General features: G+C 36.8%; 1 protein-coding gene across 2 annotated transcripts in view; it reads left to right on the top strand.

The window, feature by feature from the left end:
* LOC114136861 (dipeptidyl aminopeptidase-like protein 6) overlaps positions 1–25,291 on the top strand; it is a 266,529-nt gene that overhangs the window by 10,215 nt on the left and 231,023 nt on the right. The window contains exon 1 of one of the 2 annotated variants that reach the window (XM_028005231.1): positions 10,677–10,980. The exons of the other annotated variant lie outside the window; for it this stretch is intronic. Within the exon in view, the coding sequence (XP_027861032.1) occupies positions 10,930–10,980 (51 nt within the window). The 5' untranslated portion in view covers positions 10,677–10,929. Of the gene's footprint in view, positions 1–10,676; positions 10,981–25,291 lie in introns of those variants that run through there. 2 annotated transcript variants of the gene reach the window in all.

The following is a 25,291-nucleotide window of genomic DNA, read 5'->3' as shown; positions in this document are numbered from 1 at the left end:
ATTGAATTAAAACAAGCCTCTATCTTGCTGAAAAGTTAATTTTAAGTTAGTTTGTCTCATTTCAAAGGAAGCACTAGAAACTGGACCACAAGCACTTGGTAAAATTTTGTGTTTTTGCAGTGTAACTTCTGCAGCAGCTCCTACTACAAAGAAGAAATCCTGCATGAAATAGGAGCGTCAGAGGGAAAACAAAACGTACAAACACGTCCTTCCTTCCTTACGCACAAGCAGAAACAAAACGCCGCCATGTTTCTGCGATGTTTCCAGGCGATGATTGATACGACAGGGAGTGTAACTGTACGAGTCACCGGGACCTACCGGGCCGCTTTCCAGCGAGTGTCGGCTCGGCAAAACGCCAGCCAGGTCGTGACAGCCCATCTGGCGCAGCATCGCAGGCAGTCAACACGGCCCCCGACGGGACAAACGACGCCTCGGCAGTAAACAACGGCGAAGGATCGGAAGATAGACACTCGAGCTGGATCTGAAATCACAAGCACGTCCAGCATGCGTCCCCAGAGGCTCTGATACCCATCAAGCTCCCAAAGTGGCTCCTCCAGGCTGAGGCGCATTCAGTGGACACTTTTACTGCTTTTACTGCCGTCTGCTGAAATGAATCCTAAATAAAAGCGCAGCTTTGGGAAAATACGTGAAGGAGCTTAAAGCTGCCGGGTGATGGAAGTCCTGTTCCTCCATGCATGAATCCTACATCTGACTCAGGGGTGTCCAAAGCGCGGCCCGAGGCCCGTTTGTGGGCTTTGGAGGGATTTTGGGCGGCCCTTGATCAGAATTCAAGAGTAGCTTTAATTTGGTTTATCCGTTCAGGCAGTAAATACAGACAATTTTAAATCTTAAAAAGGAAAATGAAAGGTGCGACAAAATTTGTTCCTTTTATTTGATTGAATTTGTTTGTAAAAACATTCACCTTTACTACAATGAAACATTCTCGCTTAATAAAATTTTCAAAATAAAGCAAGAGTGAACCAAAGAGACACAAAAAATTAAGAATAATGTGATCAACCAGAAAAAAATTTGGGTAAAAAAAAAAAACAATATGGCACAAGTAAAGCCTGGTGGCCCGCCAGGCTTATGATACACCGTGGGAAACCCTGATCAAATTATCAGCACAAACAAAATGGGTTTGTAGAAAAAAACCCTAAAAACTGTATTAACAAGGAGCCTGGTAACGAGATGATCTGCACTGACATTTGACAATCAATCATCTATAATTTTCTGTTGATTTATTCTTATTAATCTGATGAAATTTGATCTTAAGACTCACTGTTTCCTACAAGCATCTGTAGTTTGACATATCGGATGGATGTGAGGCATCAATCAGTGGTTTAGGTGGAACTGTGCAAAAATAATTACCAGTTTTTTGCTTTCCTAAACCTTCGTTCCAGTATCTCTGGCCAAACGTAAAGTGAGAAGGCCGTTGTAGCGCCACCGCGACTCTGCCGTGACTTTACACAATGTTTTCCAAGCCCTGTCCTTGTATCCACCATTCCAGTTTGCAGCCTTTATTGAAATATGTTGTTTGGCCCTGCTGTGTGGAGGCGATTTCATTGACTCATCACCCAGCGCTGCTGCATGAGCGATCCCGCACGCTGTCCCGTGTCCTCGGATCCCTGACAGCTTAAAGGAAGTTATATGTGCTGTTAACGCTACCGGAGCTTTACAGAAGGGATGCGTACCAAGGCAGCTGACGATGAACATGCACAGGTTGAACATAAAACAACAGTTTTATTGTGCCCTCGGTCCCTGAGCGAGCAGATCGATGCTTGGTTAATCCCCAGGAGGCAGGAAACGCAGATCTGATCTGATACCGACGGATACAGAGCAGAGGGACAACACAGGCACGGTTGGGTAGTCACATCTACTCAATTACATTTACTGGAGTAACGTTTTGAAAAAAATTACTTTTAGGAGTATTTTTACTACGCTGTACTTTGAGTAATTTTATTATGTCGTATCTCTACTTTTACTTGTGTAAAATGTCTGGATTTTCTACCCACTGAATGAAAAACAAACATGATTTAACTAAAAATTCACCAGACACAGTTTTTATTAAAGTTTTATAAGGTTTTATTGAAACAAACTGATTAGGAAACATTTTCTTTTGCATAATTTTGTTAATGTTTGCTACATGTATGAATTATTGTCAATTTGATCGTTAAAATACCAAAATTTCCACTTTACTTTATATTTTGGTTCGTCTGATGATGTATTTTTAAATATTAAATGATTGATAATTTGATCAGTTACTCGGTACGCGAGTAGACTTTTTATCAAATACTTTTTACTCTTAAGAAATCTCTTGGATGGCTATTTTTTTTACTTCTACTTGAGTAAAAATATGTTAAAATATTGCTGCTTTACTTGAGTCCAGTTTTCTCTGAAAGCAGAATACCGTCTGAAAGATGGAGGATCGATGAAGCCATTTTAGCAAGAGCTGTCACTAAAGTGCAACTAAAGCATGATGTTTCTAAGTGTTTCTGACTGTTTAACCTCACATTGCTGCTTGTTATTATTCTCGTTTAATGAGCTTGAGCCCCCGGAGACAGTGCAATCTAAAATCAGCAGCAAGTTGTGTGCAGCAGCTAAAAGTGGGACAGATGAGCAGGTGTGTTGTCCAGAAACAGTCCAGTCAGCGCTGTCGCAGTGGGTAACCTGGTTTGTTGTGTGGAGGATGAGTGCAGTCTGTTGCGTGATGATCTTCAGGGAAAACTCAGTTAACAACATTAACTCGTCTCTTAATGTAAAAATTTATGTTTCGTGTCCTTTGTAGCACAGATTCTGCAGATTAAGAAGACGCATTTGTTGAGCAATGAAGACTCATACTTTGTCTAAAAGACAAAAGCTGTGTTTTCACTGACCGTATAATTGCTCAACTTCACATTTTTTAAATTAATTTGCTTAATTCAAACACACCAGTTTCAAAAAGTCTTGTTTTTTGGTAAGTTTTGGTACTAGTATGAGTTTTCTTTTGCGATGTAAACACTTTTACCGCATCACACGAGTCACATGATCAAAGAAGAAGCAAACTGGAAGTAGTTGGAGAATCGTGGCATGTTTTTTCTTTTTCACGTCTGATTTTAATTGCATTTATTTTTAATGGAAGCACAGCATTTGCAAAATTGTGTTTTTTTGACATTAGTGGAACATTGACATTTATAGTAGAAATGCAGGTACTACTGTCAACTATTGGTTTTAGTTGTTAAATTGTCAATATTACACGCTAAATCTTAAATATATGTTTGACGTATTAAAGAAAGGGACACAGTGCTTTGCTAATTGTCAACACTAAAACAGCTAGATAATAAGGTCATAAAAAGTTAGGCTAGCTAATAGCAGCGGTAGCTAATCAATCACTGCAGAGTTAGGATAGCTAATAGCATCGGTAGCTAATCAATCACCACAGAGTTAGGCTAGCTAATAGCATCAGTAGCTAATCAATCACCGCAGAGTTAGGCTAGCTAATAGCATCGGTAGCTAATCAATCACCGCAGAGTTAGGCTAGCTAATAGCATCGGTAGCTAATCAATCACCGCAGAGTTAGGCTAGCTAATAGCATCGGTAGCTAATCAATCACCGCAGAGTTAGGCTAGCTAATAGCAGCGGTAGCTAATCAATCACAACGGTCACTTATTAATAATCGCAAAATAATCATCGAGCCTAAAACATAGTACTGTAACGGACTGAATATTCTGTTCTGTTGTGTGGGAAATGTTTGAGTATTTTTAGGTGTTGAGTCCTGAAACATGAAGTGGCGTTGTCAGTTGCTATGGAAACGAGTCTGCAGAGAGGGGGAAAAAACGTGGTTTTAAAGTTGTACTTAACCGGTTTTCTGCGTTATTTCCCCCTCTTGCTGTGGCGTAGATAACAACCTACAATCAGCATATATAATGGAACGGGCAATTACACAGTTTAATATCAATCATGAGTATAAGCTTTGGTTCAACTTTACTGAGTAGACTAGAATCAGCCTTTGTTGTCCAATAGAAGGAAATTTCTGGACAACATGATCACTTTTCTCCATTTCAAGAACCTACATCAATATGTTGCACGTTGTGTCAGATTTCCACTGCAGAATGTGACTCTCGCATGCAGGTCAAATGTTGATGTGACTGATTCATAGGTGAAATATGACCCTGATGTTTGCTCAGGGCTAAATCGAATGCCTCATTGACATATTAGCTCCCTAGAAAGCACACATACTGCCTCATTTTACAATCCTATTTAAGTTTTTTCCCCCTCTTGCGTGCGTTCACTTGCAGGCAGTGTAAAATGTCACAATAATTTGCATGCTGACAACGATTTCTCCCGAGATTACAACCCACCTGATTGATGGCTATGCTGTTGCCCAAGAAACAACCTTGTGTGATGTGATATGACTTCCCTGTTATCACACACTAAAGCATATTCCTGCAGTTAATCTTCTCAAATGGGCGTGTGCGGCAGATAGCTGGCATGCACGGGCCTTGACTGGTAATGAAAGTCGGCCTTTTTCTACACTGAATAGAGTTCTTTTCAAAGCAGCAAAAATGACAGAGGGAAGTTTTTAGGTACATTGAGAACCTTTTTTCCCCAATACATTTAAAGGCAGCACCAGGTATTACTTTTATTACACTTAAACATGAATAATATAAGTTTATTAGATTAATTAAATGATGTTACAGCACCATAATGTATGTTCTGATACTTTTACCAAGACGTGAAACTTTAAAATAACTCTTCTGCTCTAGAACCCGGCTAGCCTCTCATCTCATGAAAATTGTCGTAAAGAAGAGGGAAAGTGTCGTCGGATTCACTCGGCTGTAACTTCTTGATGGATAAATGCGCTTCACGCATGCGGCGCATTGCCAAGTGCCCAGCGCCATCAGTCATCTTTAATGGTTGTTAGCATTACTGGCTAACTAGGCCTCATCATTTTTACTCTGTTGACAGTAGACTGGCAAGGAAATGTAAACCATAATGAAGCAGAGATTTCTGCCGGTTCTGACTGGATGTGTTGAAAGTGAAAGTTTTAAAAAAAATCTTTGCCCTAAAATCGACTCTGTCTGGAGGATAGTGATAAGAACTATTAAAATAAATATCAGCACATCAACATTTGGCGATGGCGACGCGCCACCATGCTGCGGGAACTCTGCGCAGGCTGAAGTGATCAATCTGATCCAATGTCCTGACAAAAGCCTGCTGTTCAAGGCAACCATTTCATTAATATTCAGACATGCTTAGTGGTTCTGTCATGTTACAGTGGGAAGCAAAAACCTCTTTAACTTGAAAATTAATTGCAGTTACTTTTCCCACACTGTCCTGACAGCTGGAACTGTCATTACAGCGCTGCTAGGATGCAAACTACAATGTGCTGTTTAAATTTGAAATACAGATAGCAAAGCTGCTCTTCTGGAAGGAAGCTAAAAGCCTATATCATACTCATTGTCTCAACTATTCATTATATTTCTAGCTCTTTGTGCGGTAGGTATGCCTCTGGCAAGCTTTCCATATCAGAGCGCCATTTTTTATCACCCTGAATTCATTAAAGATCGTAACGATCTGGCGTCCCAGTGGTCCAGGCTGCTGAAGGTCACTAAAAAGGCTGTTTTCATGTGCAGACTGTCTATTTAAAACATTTTTTAAAGATGCAAATCACTTAATTATGTTTGCGTTCAAATGGTTTCATCCTGCTGTTGGGTAATAGTTAGTTGTTTATTTTTATTTTTTTATCTTAAACTGAGCTGAAGTCAATTTTTCAGCTTAAACTGACCTTTACTTATCAGCTTCTTGGCCCAAATGAAATGAAACATCAGCAGCATCAGGAAAGGATTTAGCGACTGTCTCAATTTCTGGGATTCAATTTAGTTTAGGAGTGATATAGCTGACAGTAATTTTATTCACCTTTGAAACAAATCCAGTATCTACCAGTTTGTCATTAAAGCACTAAGAAGAAAAAACCCCAGCAGTGCAGAGGATATCATGTTATCAAGTAATTACATTGGTAATGAAACCATTGATTTTCCTCCTGAAGTTCTCAGAAGGGTTTATAGTGCCGGATGACTCTTCGTCACCAAAATGAAGCTTGTTCTCTGGACTAACTCCAGTGGGAATCGGGGCCAATCAATCCTGGATTTGGACGAGTTTTAATCACTTTTGTCTAAAGGGCCGCCTGGCCTGTCAGAGACAAACACAAAACTTAGAGTTCATCCGGTGCTGATGGCAATATCAGCTGCTTAAACCTGTCTTTTTCAAACTGTGGTCCCCATGCGCCCCCTAGTGGTCAGCATGGTACTGCATGCGACGTCACGGTTAAATTACCGTGACGTCAGCTCAAAGTGCGACGCTACAGCTAGTTTAGCCTTAGCTAGCTTACCGTTATTTAAAAATAATGACGAATAAATGGCTTAGAACCGGGTCACTCAAAAGAAAAGCTGAAGATTTCGGTGGAAAGAAAACAACGCCAGGACTATTTATATGATCAGAGGAAGTCTGCTGACAGTATTAATGTGTCGTTCCTTAAAATAAACAGATTTTGAAAATGTTTCTTTTAATAAGAAACATAAACCAAAACTGTAGTTTCTGTGTCTGGTGAATTTTAGGTTAAAACATGTTTGTTTTTCATACAGTGGGTAAAAAATCCAGAAATTTTACTCAAGTAAGAGTAGAGACACTTCATAATATAATTACTGAAGTAAAAGTAGAAGTACAATGTAGTAAAAATTCTCTTAAAAGTACTTTAAAAAAGTGAGTAAATATAGTTACTTCCAAACTCAGTTTTAAATAATTAAAACTCAGTGACTTTTGGTCATTTTTGACTCCATTTTTTTTTTTTTTTTTGCTACCTATTTATTATGCATGTTGGATATTTTCCTCCTAAAGCATCACAAGTTAATCCCTCATTACCCAGATACACATCACCTGCTGGGTGTTCAAGTTCATCCAGCTTGGCATTGGAAAATCTTCATTAGAAATTAAGATGTAGTCAAAATATTCCTTTGTTAATAATCGTGCTATAAATGTGGGACTAAGCTTGTTTTTAGAAAGCAGAAGTTGTGATGGTTAAGCATTTCTCTGAGGACAATCGCTAAGAAATGCAGACTCAGTAATGAAGCAGCCACCTACCTACCTGTCTGCGATCCTCTTCTGTCAGCAGTCCAGCTGGTGTTGAGGGAGCCTGATTTCCCCCCATTAGGTTGTTTTGACAGCCATATCCTCTGTAATTAATACCAGGCTCTCTTAAATAAGATTTACGTGAGGCGTGCTGTTTGCATCTCCCAGCTGGTGGGAAGTTTAGGCCTCTCTCTCTCGCTCTGCTCCCTCGGCTGCATCATCTGTGCCGCTCTTCTCCTTTTTCATTTTTTTTTTCTTTGATTCAGTCCAGTAAACACATAAATTCAGAAGATTTCAGAGGAATATTGATCTTGAAACTAAAACAGTCTTGAAAGCAGCCACTGCAAATGGATTAGAAATCATATGTATGAAGCCTGAAATGCCTCAAAACACGTTTAAAAGTAACTACATGTATCTAATCAGTTACCTTTTAACATGAATTATTTTTGTTGCGTCTAGATTTACTCAGGTTACTTTTTTTAAAGGTAAAGTTTTGAGGATGGACATTGAAGCAAAACATACAATTTTAGTTATTTGGTTTCCATCACTACAAAAACACAAAATCTTAGCTAACTTACAAAAACAAGTAAATTTTTAGAACAATATAGGAGCTTATTGTAAGTAAATAATTCCTTAATATTCACGAAAAAGTATTGGCTCTATTGGCAGATTATTTAACTTAAAATTTATCTGCCAATAGAACTAGTACTTTTTCATCAATATTAAGAAATTGTTTACTTAAAATAAGCCTCTATCTTGCTGAAAAGTTACTTTTTAGTTAGTTTGTTTTATTTGAAGACATTATACTTCATAATAAAATTATTGGTTAAAGTAGAAATTACAGCATCGTAAGAATAGCCCTAAATGTAATTTAAAATTAATTACTCTAGAAAATGTAACTAAGTAAATGTAACTAGTTCCTACTCAACTCTTCTTATAAGCTAGTTTTGTCTCAATTTTAGTGCACTAAGATATTTGCACTTAAAACTGGACCAAAAATACTTGGTTAAATTTTGTTTTGCGGTGTTGAAGTACCAACACAGAGAGTTGGGTAACAACTAGTTACATTTACTCAATCATATTTACTTGAGTAAATTTTGAAACATTTTCTTTTGCCTAATTTTGTTTTTTTTGCTACTTATATGAATTATTGTCATTTTCATCCTTAAAATAGAAAAAATTCTATTAAACTTTATATTTTGGTCCATCTGATGATGTATTTTTTTTAAAATATTAACTGATTGATCATTTGATCAGTACTTGAGTACACTTTTTACCAAATATTTTACTTTTGAGTAATTTCTTGGATGGCTACTTTTGACTTTTGAGTTAAAATATGTACTCAGGTACTCTTACTTGCATACAAATGTTTGAGTACTTTGTAAACAGGCAGCACATTTCATCTCCTGGTGTTGAAATAATAATAAAAAATTCATATTTTGTGGAGAACAAGTCAAACATCTTCTAAACAATTGCAATTTTTATTTCTTAGAAAGTTTCTGGTGGCGATTTCAGATTACGCCGTCATCTCACAAAGAAGGAAAATCAAACTTTAAACTAGAACAGCAACTTTAATTTTCCAAAGCTAGTTATTAAAACATAAATAAAATAAATAGAGGATTTAAGTGGCAGCTTTAGTGGAGCATCTCATGTTGCACAATCCCCTTTTTCTGCCTTCAGCACCAGCTGAAGCTTTAAACATTGTTATTTGGGTTATTGTGAACTTGAAAACTCCAGGATCTCTTGCTTCCTGCAGAGCTTTGGATTGAAACAGAAGGGAATCGGCGCTCCACATGAAAGCCAAATGAGAAGAGGGCAAACTTACAAAAAGCACTGAAACATTATAAAATAAAATTTCATGCATGTTTTCAGATATTTCCAGACAACTACACACTGCTGCTTTTTTCTATTTGTCTTCTGCTTTGCTATTCTTTGTGTTGATGCTTCTGTTAAATTATTTGTAATGTAAATTTCTAATAAATTTATTGTCTAAACTGTTTTTTTTCTGGTTTGCTTAGAACAGACAGCTAAAAGTTTAAAGCTTCCTTTTCTTTTGGGGATGATTTATGTTTAGTTTCAGGCTTTTTAAAACTGATTTTAAAATGGGATTTCATGTGAAGCTGAATTGGCCTCAATGTGTTTAATTATCATGTGATTATCAGTTATTTTCATGCTTTATTCTACCCCTATTATTAATTCCTCAGCTTCTTATCTTAATAATTATGTATTATGAATATTTATAAATTAGAATTTTTTTAGTTATTCACTTCAAAGAGAGGCTTAGATATTAAATATACTAGTGATATATTTTAAGTTTCGATGATTATGGCTTATAGAAAACTTAATGAAACTCAAAATTTAAGATTCTCTGGATTATTATTATTTACAGAAATGTCAATTATCTACTAAAGCAATAAAGGACTTTAGAGCTGTGCTGATGTGCTCTATCTTCCTGGGTTTAGTCAGAACGCCAGCAGCAGCGTTTTCAATCTGCTGCAGCTGGAGGATTGATTTATATATTTTTTAAATTTATTTTAGGCAAACATGTGAAGACAATGCAACTAAATATAAACACATTAGCTTCTCTAGATATTGTTGTGTCATTAGTTCTTTAATCCTTGAAATGTTCTTCAGGTGGCAGAAGGCTGTCTTTGTAACCGTCTTTATGTGTCTCCGGAGGGTGAGGTCTGGTTTTTAGCTGTAAAAACTGAAGCTGCTTGATGAATCTAGATTCCTATTTACAGCCAAAGATGCCTTCAATTTTGTTTCTGCTCAACTAGAAAGTCTTGAAATCCACATTGAATAGTTTTTAAGCATCTTTTGGATGGTTTCATATTCAACTGGTGACAGAAATGTGTATAAAATATGTAGTTATGGCAGCTAATCTTACTTATTCTAATCCAAACTTTAGAGGTCATGTAGAGAATAAATAAAACTGGTGCAAATATGGACCATTGGGTAACAGTACATATTATTTTTATCAAATCTGATGTAAAATTACCTTTTGACGGCTCCTGTTGTTGGATCATTGGAGAAAATCTTTATTTTCTGGGAACTATTGTCACACTCTGCTGCTCAAGTGAGCGCCTTTTCATTACAAATGTGGCACAATTGAAGGTTAAGTAAAGAAACTTTACAAATACACTTAAAATTATTTGCATTTTAGATTTTAAAATCCCTTAAAAGTGCTTAGTTTTTAAAATGTGTTAAAATGACTGGAAAACGCAATGGAAAATTTACTGTGGGGAAAAATAAAAGGGAATTTTTACTAATTTTTTCTAATTTTTAATCTTTTTTTTTGCACAGTGTAAGAAAAATAAAAAAATGATTAGGAAAAAGTCTCATTTATATATATAAATAATATATATATAATTTATACTTGCAATGCTATATAGTGTAATAGACTTAATTCCAATTTTCTGGCGACTGGAGTGAAACTTTTAATCGTTTTCTTTATTTAATCGGTGATAATTCGTTGTTTTCCATAAATCCTGACGCGCAGGAGGTTTGTAGGTGTGTCGGATCTGAGATCATCCGGAGGTTATCAACTGATGGACGTATTTTGTGTTTTTTCTGATGAATCTGCCTTCAGGATCTTAAATAAAAGCCCTCTCATTGTCTCGTGCGTTTCTGGTCGCTCGTGCGGACATCGCGGTGTTTTTTTTGGCCAGTATTTAATCGCTCCGTTAGATTGTAATCCCACCCAGTCATGAAGCTGCTCACAATCTGAGGGGCTCCGTCTGGAAACGCAGCGGGACGGAGAGCTTTACACGCAGACGCTGTTTTTGTAAAAGTCCGTGAATCCAACCCGTCTGGAGCCGAAACATGAAGGAAAAGAACCTGATCGAGACCGCGAAGATGCAAGGCAACGTCATGGTAAAGTGCTTCCCTTTTCCCGTTTGACGCTAAATAAGCGCTTTTGTTGCTCGGTAAACGTGCTGATTCTGATATCTCTGTGCGTTTTGACGCACATTTGGATGCGTTGGGAATACGTGCTTTTCCACATTTTCTCCTGTTTTTAAATGTTAAATTCCTTTATTTTTCTTCACGCCCCTTTAAAATCCTGGTCTCCTTTGGCGCTGATGGAACCAGTATGGATATGATCAAAAGTTTATCCGGCTTTCTTTATGGGAAAGTTTAGGATGACTGCTGACTTCTCTGCTTTTAGCCTCTGAGGGGTAACCTTTAGCCCAACAGGGTCCCATTAATATTTTACTGCATAAGCTGAGGGGTGCAGGGAGATATTACAGCTGCAGGAAGCTGCAGGCATTAATAATGGTGGGCGGATATCTCTGATATTAAGGGTTATGACACCTCCTGAAGATTTTTTTCAGTTTCATTTTTGTTGTTATTCTCTAACTCTGACCTTTCCTTGTGCATTTTGGCTTTCAGGGCGATCTGCAGAGGCAGACATTAGTTTATTTTCTCAACTTCTCTTCTAAATTTCCAGACATTTCATTAGGATTGTGTTTGGATCACAGTTTTTACTGCACACATGTTGAAGGATTTGGAGATTATTTTCATTATTTGGGTTTTCTGGCAATTAAAGAGCTACACAGCATGATATTGCCACCACCATGTTTGGGTGTTGATACTGCAGATTTCCACGTATTTGTGGATTTCCTCTTGTAGATAATATTTAAAATGATCCCTGTTTGGTTTGATTAATCACACGCAGGTTCGTTTGGGGAGATGTGAACGTGTAGTCGAACTTTGATGCAGACAATAAAACCAAACTCCGTTCCGCCTAAAAACAAGTTTTGGTTTGTTTGAGATGAACTCTGATGGGGTTTGAATGCATATATGAATGCCAAGCTAACCTAAGACCGCTCCAAATGCAGAAAGTGTACGACAGCACAGTGCATTCTGGGTAAATACAACCAAAAGAAACATGAATCTAGCGTTAGCGGGAGAAATGACTTGTTGTCTTTTACCAAAGACAAAAGACGTAAAAATCTGACACTACTCCATTTTTGTTTACATCTATAAGAGGAAAGTTGTGCTCAGTCGTTTAATTCAGTTGTTATAGCTGCAGCGCCCCCACAGGCGAGGAGGGAAACATGTTTTTCTAACGTTTGGTTTGTTTGACTCAGAGCAATGTGAAAGCAAATTGCAGCAGCTGAAAATGTAACAAATGTTGTAACTTTTGGTCCCCAATCAAACAGAGTCTATAAGGTTGAAAACACTGAAGAAAATGTTGCTCTGTACTTCACACACTATTGGCTAGTGTTTTCACAGCAGCCAATCCAGCTGTACGATTCATTTTCCTTGTCGCTGATTGTTTATACTCCTTTTGTGCTAAAATGGATCTTAAGATATATTTGGTGTTTTAACTGTTAAAATAATCAGTTATTAGTATTTCTATATTTATTGATTCTAGCTCTTTGTGACCATAACATATGTGAATACTGGAGGTCCACTATTTATTGGAAGTTTGAAGGATTTCTATTGTTTATCAAATCCCTCAATAAGTACGTTTGGTGTCCAGTTTTTGAGATGTTCTGAATTATTTTTTATTCTGCCTCTGCTGGTTTTAATAGAAGCTGTTTGCTGCATTAAAATTCTCATCAGGTCTTTTTTTTTTTCTTTTGCTCCACACTTTGAAGTTTAATGTTTACTCCTTGATTCGCCCCTACGATTGCTTTATTTCTGGCTGAATAGGCTTCACTCTGCAAACACTTTGGGCAATTTTTTTTTGAAGATGTGGGGCACAGCTGTGTGGAGTCAGGCTTTTTCCTTCACTGAAGCTTGTCTTCTACAGCCTGTGGCCTTATTTTCTGCAGAAATGTGGTTTTCTAGCTTTCTTTTTTGTCCTAGAAAAAAAAAAAAGCATAAATGTTTTGGTGTGAGGAGCTTCTGAATTTCTAGTTCGTTTGTAGAGTGGGATATCAGGTTGAAGCAATCTGTGTTACTTATGCAACCTTCTTCTGCTTGGAGCCAGAAAGTTATTAAAACAGAAAGGACGTTTGGCATCTGCTCGGCCGTTCTGGCTTTCTTCAATCTTTGAGCCATTTATCGACTCCGGGAGAGAGATGCTGGACTCTTACCAAAATTTATTTTGTCAGAAAGTAAAAGGTTTATTAGGCTACAAGCAACCATGTGAATGTGAGGGTTTTATACACGACCAGTCCGTCACAAAAAAGCCTTTAAGGACCGCAGTTGCGGCGGCACAGTTTCGATTGGCTTCTGCAAAGTCAAAACATTTTTTATTTTCTAGAGTGGCATTAATTTTTCATCGGGATCATGAGGGAACCAGATTCTTCTCCAGCACGTCCCAAAGAGGCTCAGTAATGCTAAAGTAAAAATGTCTCCTGCTTTTTGAACAGCAGCTTCTTGCAAATAACAGTTAAATCAAATCAGTTTCTAGTTGTGCAAAGCTGGAAAAGTCAACCCAGACTTGCAGCTACAACTTTGCATGCCACACTTTTCAGAATTATGTTTGGAAACAATTTAAATCAGGCGTCCCTTTTCAGTGATCTATGATTTGATTTCACAGTATGAACAACACAATAATGGAAGTGAAAAGGTTAAAGTGGAGTGAATACTTTTGTGATGCACTGCTTTTAATTCATAAATTATTTTAGGCGACCATGTTTTATGAAAAAGGATAAATAGATTTTCGTTCTTGTTGAAAGAAAACTCTTAAGTTTCTGATCAGGGTTTCCCCCAGAAAACTTTCTAAGCATGGTGCTCTAGGCAGTCATGCAGCTGTTCAATGTGTTTTTGGGTTAAAAAATGTTTATAGTTGACAGGAAATGGGAAAATATCACCTGATAACTATGTGTTATTGGAAGACTGGAAGATTAATACCTAAACTCCAACTATAAAGTCCTAAAAAAGCCAATTGTATAAAATAAATAAGCAATGCTAAGCCTGGTGGCCTGCCAGGCTCATAATACCCTGGGGGAAACCCTTCTGATATTGTAAGTATTTATTCAAAGCAAAGTGAACACAAAGATTAATTGTTTCTGTGAATATTCAGATTCTGATTGCAGTATTTGCAAGACATATTTTGATTAGATGAAAAGGATTTGTCGTTTTGCTTTTGTGAAGTTTAACATTTTGTAACAAGCACAAGAAGCAGAGTCTTGACAAAATGTAATGTTTCCAGTGTTAACTGTGTTTTTTGACTTTATATTTTTGTGTTTGTGAAATGTCTTGTTGCTGAAACGGGCTACACAAATAAAATTTGTTTTGAGGAGAGTCAGAGCGGCGCGTTGGCATAGCGACAGAGCCGATGGTGCTTTGGAGATTTTAACGCACAAATTAGAAAATACTGTTTGTTAATTTTGATATGTGATTAACTGGATGTTCAGATTGGTGACATAAATGTAACGTCACACTGTATTGGAACAAAAGAGACGGGTGTTTAACTATCTCACTGTCTTGATTTGGTTTGTTTCCACTGACCGTGTAATTGTGCAAATTGGAATCACAAAAATAAATTCTCTTAATGGAAACATTTCTAAAAAACTTGAGGATGAGGTGGTTTTTCGGCTGCATCAAAATATGTGTATTTTGCGCTTTTCGCATCACAACCGAATGTTACTACTGGCAGAAAAGATGAAGAAGACGACAGGAAGTGGTAGGAGGAAGATGGCGCAGCATTTCTTTTTTAAATGACTTGTTACATGAACAAACTTATTTTATTCTTCTTTCATGGGAACTTGAAACAGCAAAATAAATTTTTTTAACAGTAGTGGAATATCAGCAAAGTTTTGCACACATTTGTAGTGAAAATGCAGTTTCTGAAATATTTTTTTTTAAAATAAAATCTGAGGAATTTCTGGGTTTTTTTTCATTATTATTTCGCAAAGCTCTCCTGTAATGTTTTCACTGCAAAAGCACAAAATCTTACCAAGTATTTTTGTTTAATTTCTAGTGCAAACATCTGAGTGCACTTGAAATGAAACAAACTAAGCTAACTTTGTTCTGATTCTGCTGCTGTAGCATTCTTGTTTCAAGAGTACTCACAAATTGCACTCAAATAAGAGTACTTCAACATATTTTTACTCAAGTAAAAATAAAAAGTAGTAAAATGTCAAAATCAAGCAAAAGAAAATGTTTCCAAATCAGTTTTTTAATAAAAAGTTAGAACAAAATCTTACCAAGTAATTTTGTTCTAGTTTGTAGTGCAAATATCTTATTACACTTGAAATAAACCAACTTGAAAGTATCTTTTCAGCAAGACATAGAGGCTTGTTTTCAGTAAGTAATTCCTTAATATTGATTTAAAAAGTACTAGCTTTATTGGCCAGACTAACTGAAAAATGTCTTGTCATAAGTGGAATGGAACAAGTACTTTTTTCATCAATGTTAAGAAATTATTTGCTTAAAACAAGCCTCTATATTTTGATAAAAATGTACTTTTAAGTTGGTTTGTTTTATTTCAAGTGTAATAAGATATTTGCACCAAAAACGAGAAAAAAAAATACTTGGTTGGATTTTGTGTTTTTGCAGTGTTTAGAGGAAGCCATCATCTCAAAAATATAAAAAAAAGAAAATTTGTAATGAAGCTGACGTCACCAACAGGACAATATATAAAAAATTAAGAGAATAAGTGTTAAAATGGCCCAGTCAAAGTCCATGACTTGCATAAAACCCTTGGATTTTACTGAGAGAATCTTAATTTTGATCTGTTTTGTCCCTTTGGTTCCTCTGTATTCCCAGCTGTGACATTATTCCACCTTCAGGGATGATTTAGCGCTGATCTGCAGGAGGAAGCTCCTCAGCTTCAGCTTGACGGTTTTATTGCAGCCGGTTGTTGCTCACTTCACAATGAGTCCCGTTCTCTTGGGACAGAAACGAGCTCGAATAGCGGACAGAAATCGGCGCAGCGTGATTTCTGTTGTCCGCTGTACGCCAGTCAAGGTGGTAGCATGTGAAAATGGGTGGCAAAACACCTCGAGGTGTTTGCCTGCACAGGAAATTGCAGATAATTGAGTCTTCGTGCTGATGCCTAAGTGGTAACGACAGGGTAAATGTTGCCATGGGATACCGCTATTGGAGCTGCGAACTTGCTGTACACATGTACAATCTTCTGATGATGTTGGTGCGTAATTGCTGCGTGACACGGCGGAACATCCCCACTCAAGGACGGCGGCGTTGAGCATCTGATGATTTGTTTCTCTCGGATGGAGAAGTGGGCAGAGAAAGGAACGCGGCCTTCAGAGGCTCCGAGTTTTCTCACCTCACCTGTAGCGACGTTTCGCTGCTGGATGCAAACGTTCAGTTTCTGAAGAGACGAACTGCTTTGAGTTATGAGGTAATTATTGTCTCACAGCGATGAACAGATTTCTGGTTGGCGTTTCTTAATAATCGCAGCATAAATCCACAGAAAATGTTTTCTGTTTTTGCTTAGTGCGCCGTAGCGGAGGTTCACAGAGTAGCACTACTTCAACATGTGAAACGTAAAATATATTTGAGTAAAAAACGCATTTGGTAGAAAGGCTACTTAAGTTACTGATCAAATTATCAATCATTTAAAGATTACATCATCAGATGGACCAAAATGTTAAGTTATGTGGAAATTTTGTAATTTTGAGAACCAAAAGGACAATATATTAAAATAAATGACAAAATCAGACAAAAGAAAACAAATTTCCAAATCCGTTTCTTTCAGTATAAAACTCAGGAAACTTTAAAAGAACAAACTTCACGTCTCTGTGGTGGATTTTGGTTAAAACAAACGATGAAGTCAGAATCCAGAAATTTAATTACTCAAGCAAAAGTTTTTTTTTCTTTTTTGCACGTCACTCTAAAAATCCCAAAGTATCAGTCAGGGTCAGACCTTTTAGTCATTACGTTTGCGTTGATATTTGGGTCTCGACCCGTTTGGGGTGAAGGATCTCCAGTTGGTCCAGTGCTGTCAACCCTAAAGTTCATGTTTAGATGTTTACATGAGTCACTAGAGTTAAACTGACGGTTCGGTTTCAGAATCAAAGAGAGGCCCACATCACCACCCCTTCTCTACCATGCTTCACAGTTGGTCAAAAGATATTACTACGACTTTATTCCATAAGTCTTACAAGTTTATCCTCGTATTTTGAGTTTGTTCTTGTAGTAGTATGTCTTCTCGTTATATTATGACTTTATTCTAATAGATAGAATTATAATTCTATAAATCTTCTGAGTTTATTTTCATATATTATGATTTCATTCTTTACATTTTTACAACTTCTATTTTTCATGTTATGACTTTATTCTCATATTTCAAGTTTATTTTCTTAATGTAATGTTTTCTCGTAATATCATGACTTTATTCTATACGTCTTATGACTTAATTTTCATATATTATGATTTTATTCTCTTATTCCAAGTTCATTCTTGTGATATTATGTCTTCTCATGATACTATGACTTTATTCTCATAATATTATGACTTTATGGTTGTAATTTAATTTTTTTATTTACTCCGTTTTAGTATTTGGCTTCACTTCCAGGCTATTTATTCATATAAAAAGAACATCAGAAGCACTTAAATCCAGTAGAAGCTTAAATTTCGAACTAAAATCTTTAAAAAGTAAATAGAAATATGCTTTTTAAAAAAAAAAAAAATACAAAAAACACAACCAACAAGCAGGTGACATTTCAAGAACAATAATATTCCCCCCAGCAGCAGCAGCAGCGATAAGCTGAATGCACCGACTGCCACCTTTATTGAAGATCAGACTAATTTGCTGCTGTTATGTTTTCCCCGGAGCGCGCGCTGGCAGCAGCTGTTAACACGCTGAACGCTGCTGTTCTGGACCTCAAACATCTGTTTGGGCGAACTACAGCCGCCTCCAGGCTGACGGTTGCGTTTTGATGGAGGACCACTGCGCCTGATTTGGTGCTCCGCTACTCCGTTAACGCCTTTCCAATACAAACCTTCATGGCTGCAGGCCGGCTGGTAGGAATCACGTCGATAGCTCACTTCGCTTGTTTTTGTGCTCAAATCACACAAAGAGGAATTGAAATCAGAGCGCTGTTTGACCGCCTCCACATGCATGCTGCTTTATCGATCGCAGTGCAAAGCTTGCTGCAACGTGGCTTTCCAGACATCTGATATCTGTGCACCTGTTACCCAACATCTGGGAGCGAGAGAGAGAAAGGGAGTGAGTCAGACGCACAATCAGTCCTTTTCCTCTGTTGTTTGGATGCTTCAAACCGAAATTCAGGGCAAAATCTTAAAGATGTGTTAAATGTGAGTTGGTGTCATATTTACAATAATTATGGCCATTATAGAGGCCATAAATGATCAGAAATTTTGAGATTAATCTCAGAGATTCTTTTAGAAAAAGGTAAATTTCTGAGCTTAGTCATTTCTCTGCTGTTTTCCAGAAAAAAAACTTGGAAATTTCTGAAATTGGAAGTCTAAAGTCAAAAACTTTCACATTTTGAAAGATTTTTTTGTGGCGTAAAAGGGACACACTTTAAATGATTAGGGCAATTGTAGATTAAAAAAAGTACATTTCTACTAAAAAAACTTCAAATGTTGAAAAAACAGCGACATTTCTGAGCCTGAAGTCGAAAATTTGCTAAAAAAAATAAAAATTTTAGATTAATCTCAGAATATTTCTAGAAAAAACTCAAAAAGTGTAAAATTTTCTATTTTCAAAACTGAAAAATATCCCAATTTTTTTCTAGAGCTTAAAATCAAATGTTTCAGTCAGTTTTTTGGTGAAAATTTCTGAGATTAGTCTCAGAATTTGAGTTTATTTTCCCCACAAATTTTCAACTTCAAGACAATTGCATTGTTTTTTAGGGATTTATTTTACAATTAAATTTGTTCTCGCAAAAGTCAAACTTTTGGAGCTCAGAAATTTACTTGTTTTTCTAGAATATTTCAAAGTTTTTTGGCAGAATTTTTAAATTTTATCTACAGTAGCCCTTAAACATCGTCGCACACATGCCATTTCAGAGTAGAGATGATGTGAAAATGTCCACACACTTACTGTGCAATTAGCTGGAAGAGAAACCATCTCTCTGTACACTGGAGACTGAAAAGTACAAAGCAGAAACTTTAATGCAGCCAAAGACAAAGCTTCAGGCAGAACAAAGCGGTGGGAATTTTATTCACTTCTCCATCTTCTCTGAATGTGTAAAGTATTTTTTAGGTTTAACATAAAAACTAACTAAATCTGTTCATGTGTCATTTAATTTGAATTTTTTTTGTTTTTGTGTAAAACTATCTAAATGTTCCTTGTTGCCATCGTTTGATTCTGTTAAACTCTTAAATTTTAACAGAAGCTAGCTTGGTACGTAGGCAGATGGAAGGATTAGCTTCCATCTGTAGCTAGGATTAGCTAGATATCTGGCTATTTTTGCTAGCTAGCTAATCCTTCCATATTTTCATCCTTACCTTTTTAGCAACCTAGCTAACTACTTAGCTATTTAGCAAGGTAGCTAGCTAGCTCTAGATTCTGTTAGTTTTAGTAACTTTTAGCCTTAGCAGCAGTTAGCTTGAGTAGTTTTTAGCCTGAGTAACAGTTAGCTTGAGTAGGTTTTGTCCATTGCAGTTAGCTTGAGTAACTTTTTGTTTTATTAGCAGTTAGCCTAAAGAGTTTTTACCTTGTTGCCTCTGTTGATACCTGCTGAAGGTTTATGACAACTTTGAGGCTAATAACTCATTTAAAATCAAGCTATTTCTCTGTCATAGATTGCTAATTAAAATAAAATAATTTGTGTCGACTACACTCATTGCTCATGTTTAGGAGTTTATTTGTGGTTGAATGATTCATAGCTCAAAGTTAAGAACCTTAAAAATATTTAGATGAAAATTGTCATGTACTGGACAGAAAACCAGCAAAAAATGTTTCAAGTGCAAATTTAATTTCCCTTTGGGATAAATAAAGTATTTTGAATTGAATTAAACATTATAACCAATTTATACTCAGCTAAAACAATACAGTTTTTTCTTTTTACCAAACCGCAGTGAACCTGGCTGAACACATTCTGCTACAGAAAAAACAACTTTGCAGATCTGTCATGTTCAAACAGGCCTGACAGCGAAAGTAGAGCAGAACCAATATGAACAAAAAGGTTGTTTTCCACTGAAACTGAAAACAGCCTTCAGAATAACCCTGAAATCACTGGTATTGATCAATAGCTCCATCAAGCCCTGACTGCAGCCATTTTCAGCATCTTCAACCCTTCACCCCAATGTCCAGTCTGAACAAAATGACTGCTGAATAATAGAAAGCAAGAAAAGAAATACCAGCATCAGAAGATCAAATGAAATTAGAGAACTAACCACCTTTGTCATAAGTTGTCAGTAAAAGATAACTGCAGCCATCTGCCAGAGCTGCTGCTTGATTGCTCGACAAACAAAACGCAGCCAAAGAAGAAAAAACAAAACACAAAAAAAGCTCAGCATGATGGATTCCAGCTTGGGTAATGAAATGCTGCTGTTGTGCACTGTCACCACTGAAAAACTGTGGCCTGCATAAAGGTCACTATAAATCAAGTCCCCTTGGTCTCCAACGGCTGCATTTCTGATTGGGCGAAGAGCTAATCCCAGTCAACTGCATAAATATCCCAGACGCACAGGGCTCATATTTTCACCGCATCACCGATTATTTAGAAAAATAATGGTGTTTATTTTACACCAACTTGACAGCAACTTATGATGAGCCATTATTTTTCTTTATCCTGTCCATTAAAAAAGCATTAAGGCCAGTACGTTCCAGCACAATGCTGGTTTTTCAAAAACGCTTCTGCAGGACAAATCCACCCAGGATTTATCAAGTTAATGCAATTTCTTTTTTATTTTCTTTTAAAACGTCCTCCATTGTCTATGCTGACAATGTTGAGGTTCACTGCTTTTAAGGAGGAAAATCCAGGTTTTTCTCCAATACTTTCTCTAATGCCTGGAGAGTGAACATAAACCAGTAGCAGAGTCCCATCGCGACCATTTAGACCATCACCTAACAAATATCGCTTTGCTACCAAGACAGAATAGAAAAGTCAACTGGAATGCAACCTGAGATCGAACTGCAACTGGATGGATGGAGCTAGAACTAGGAAGGAAGAGATGGAGAGTTGGAGTTAGAAGAGGGAAGGAAAGATGGAAGAATGGATCTAGAGATTTAGAGCTAGGAAAGGAAAGGAGGACAGATGGAATGATTTATGGAGAGCTGACAGTGGAGGGAGGGAGAGATGGAAGGATAGATTAAGAGCTAAAAAGGGATGTAGGACTGGTTAGATCTAGAGCTAACTAGATCTAACCAGTCCTACATCTAACTAGATGTAGGACTGCAAATCCTATCATGCTGCATTTATCATGCTGCAAATGATAAACCTTAATCAGGATAATGCTGCTAAGGAGGAAACCTACTCAAGTTTACTTCTGCTCTGGCTAAAAGCCACTCTAACTACTACTAAAGCCAATGATTTCCTCAGGCTAACAGACGCCTGATTTAAATTGTTTCCAAACATAATTCTGAAACGTGTGGCATGTAAAGATGTAGCTGCTAGTCTGGGTTGCACCTTTTGCAGCTTTATACGACTGGAAACTGAAATATTTAAGTGTTATTTGTAAGAAGCTGCTGTTCAAAAAGCAGGAGACATTTTTACTTTAGCATTACTGAGCCTCTTTGGGACGTGCTGGAAAAGAATCTGATTCCCTCATGATCCCACTGAAAAATTAATGGCACTCTAGAGGATAAAAAATGTTTTGACATTGCAGAAGCCAATCGAAACTGTGCCGCAGCAACTGCGGTCCTTAAAGGCTTTTTTGTGACGGACTGGTCGTGTATAAAGCCCTCATATTTGCATGATTGCTTGTAGCCTTGGCGACCTGTCCAGGGTTAGCTGGAGATGGGCACCAGCAGCCCTCCTGACCCCACCAGGGTGTTAGAAAATGGATGGATGGGAACTGCTTTATTTTTAGATAAAAACTTAAGATAAATCAGGTATCTTCCCTTTATTTTTCCACTTTTAAACTTATGCAAATCAGTTTTTTTAGTTCTTAGAATGAGTGGTTCATATAGCAACTATCAAACTTGAGATTTTAAACTGATCTGTTTAAAATGTTTAAGTATTTGCTTGTATTCATTGTTGCTCCTTGTGTTTGATCTTATTTAGTAGCTAATTGGATTTGTTAAGCGTGATGACATGGTGGCCCGCCGTGTTTCTCCCATGCTTTGTGCATGCAAAAGTCCTTGGGGAAAGTAGCTTTTAGCCTCGGTGTGTGTTATCTGTCATGCCCTCTCCTCGGCTCTTGGAAATCAATCCCCACTTACCCAGGCTTACGCATATAGTGTCTCAGCAAAATAATGAGTCTACACAAGGTGAATACATTATACAACATGCTTGAATTTTTTTTTTTTTTGCAATTTGAAACTGAGGGCCCAGGCTTGTTAAGGTTTGTCAGCATTGATGTTCGGCTTTCATGAGCAGCTGCTTTAATTGGGGCTGTTTAGCCATGCTGAGTAATTTTTCATCAGTTAAATTGGGATAGACCCAGTTTGCTCTGTCAGCGCTTATGAATTATGCATTTGTTTTTATGTTTCCTTTTTTGTAGTGAGGCGTGGTGATGGTTAAATTTAGGTAAGATGATGATTTTGGCGTTCGGTAAATAGAAGTAGGTTCAGAATTCGTTAAATTTATTTTTCCTGAAACTTTGGGTTTCCATGACAACAGGAACACAAACAATAAAAATGCAGAATATAGCTCTTTTTGCTGCATATATTTAATCCTTAAAGTTTTCTTGAACGTATTATTAAAATCTCGTTTTGTTCTTGTGAACTCAGTTTGTGTCATGAGAGTTTTAGGTATCGTTATACCTCTAGTTTTTTGGCACTTATAGATTTTAGTGCATTTGTTTTAAAGTTCTCCAGATTAGTAATTTGTTTCCCAAAGCCTGTTAATGTATAAATTATGTTTAGTTTAGTTTATAAGACAAAATTTCTTGTTTTTGATGAAGATGAATGGTCACTTTGGGAAGAAAAGAATAAAACGATGGATCTTTTTTAAAATAGGTCTATAATTTTAGGGTGAATATAATTGTATACTTAAAAAATTATATCAAAAATGATCCATAGTTATTAAACCATTAAGACAAATAACACAAAGGTGTTGCATAAAATGATTCGCTCCTTTATAAAAGTGTTTCTGTTTCCAGGTTTTCCAAACCTTTCCACAGCCACATAACCAATTAACCTTCATAAAAACCAAAAGGTGAGGTAAACGTGATGGATTACCCCTCACAAGGAACCGTCAGGTTTCTGTTGCTTAATTTACATAAAACTGAAGTGGAATTTATGTTGACTGCCCTTAGGGACAAAAAAACAAAACAAAGTAAATGCCATAATTTAATCATAGACAGTATGCCAAGTGTGGAAGATTAAAGCTGCATTAGGTAACTTTTACAAAAATAAATGTTTTATATATTAAAAAAAACTGTCCTGTGTTCTGACGGTATCATACAACTCCTTGTAGTCCTACTGCCATTTGAAGAAATACACAACTCAGTCAGAAACGACCAATCAGAGCCAGGAGGAAGGTCTTATGGTGCGTTCACACCTAACGGGTTTTGAGCATCAGGTGCATCTGGTTTAGTCTATGTGGAAGCGGGTTAGGGTCGTTTCGCTCGTCAAGCACTGCGCAATCGAACCGTTTCAAGTGTTCTGATGTGAACCTTCGTGTCTTGATGCACAGCGTCAACCAATCAGCTGGTTTCCACTACGTACACCCAATGTAACACTTTCATTCTATTGGCTGAGAGGTTGTCAGGCGACGGTACTTTTCTGTTCCAAAGTGAGCAGAAAAAGATTTGCAAGCGAGCAGAGAGGTTTGCAAGCGCAGATTTAATGTGAGCAGAGACGAGTTTTAAGCGCGAGAAGAAATGTTTGGGAAAACACAGTGAATATTTGAAAGAGAGCAGAAGTTTTGAGTACAAACATTACAAGTTTTGAGAAGAAAGACACAAAATCCTGCTTTCAAACTGACCACGTGTGCTCCCGAATTATGGAGAATTGAAGAAATACGTGATTACTAACTGCATGCCTGCATTTCTTTCAATTTACAAAAAAATCTAAAATATATATACAGTACATATATATATCTGTGCTGTATATGTATATATATATATATATATATATATATATATATATATATATATATATATATTATATGACTGCAAAATGGGTTCCTGTAGGTTAGCCTCATGAAAGCCGCCTTGCTGCTTTTACAGAGGAACGTTGTCTTTGTGCTCGGCGTTCATAATAATTTCCCTCAGTGGCGCTCATTAAGGGTCTGACATGATGAGCTGGTTTCCACTACTTACCCGTGGCATTGAATGTAATTGCATTTCACAGGGAGACGGGAGGTGAGGAGCGCAGAGCGAGCGCTCAGTCTATCTGAAATCAGAGTCTTATTATATCACCACAATTGTTAAGATGGTAAGTATGTATAGAGTGTGATTCCAGATAGATTTAAATGTTCTTGATGAGGTCCATCAGGGAGATGCAGAAATAGGTTTCTGATTGGACGACACGGTTCGATATAAAGTTTGGAGACTAACAATAGCAAGATTCGAGAACATAAACATGGTTTCTTGCTTGAGATTTCAGTAAAAAGGAGGGAAATTTACAGAGAGAGGAAATACTACTTGATGAGTTTTCATGTTGACATCTTTCATATAGAATTGGATTTGGACGTTTGACCTAAATCTACAGCTGACATTCAGATTTTACCCCATCGGCTTTGTTTTCGTTGCTGCTTCATTTTGGGCTGTGGCCATTATTGATGGTAGTCATAGTTCTGATCGATTATTCTGGGTAAAATGTCAGGGTTAATAAAATAGAATCAGTGATTAGATTTTTAATAACCTCAACCTTGTGATGGGTTTTGGCACTTAAAGGATAAAAAATTAGACGGAAGAAAATGTGTTTTTACTTGAAATGACACAAAATTCTCAATCTATGCATGTCCATTACACAGGAAATAAGTAGATCAGATTTTTAATGAATATTTTTCTTTCTCCCAAATTAACTTCAGTAATTGTAAAATAAAAAAGTGGGTTTTATTTTTCCCAGTTTTTAAAAACTTGTTGATCCAGGAAGACTTTCTCAGTAATTGTCCCACATATTTACTAACACTATGGGAATATTTCAGCTTTTTCTTGTTATCTTAATATTTTTGTAATTTATCTGTCCTGTACATCAAACTTGTTCCATAAAAACGGTTATAAGAATTTTACTTAA

This window comes from Xiphophorus couchianus, chromosome 21 (genome assembly GCF_001444195.1).
Source record: "Xiphophorus couchianus chromosome 21, X_couchianus-1.0, whole genome shotgun sequence".
NCBI lineage: Eukaryota > Metazoa > Chordata > Actinopteri > Cyprinodontiformes > Poeciliidae > Xiphophorus > Xiphophorus couchianus.
This window is presented reverse-complemented; position numbering and strand designations above follow the sequence as displayed.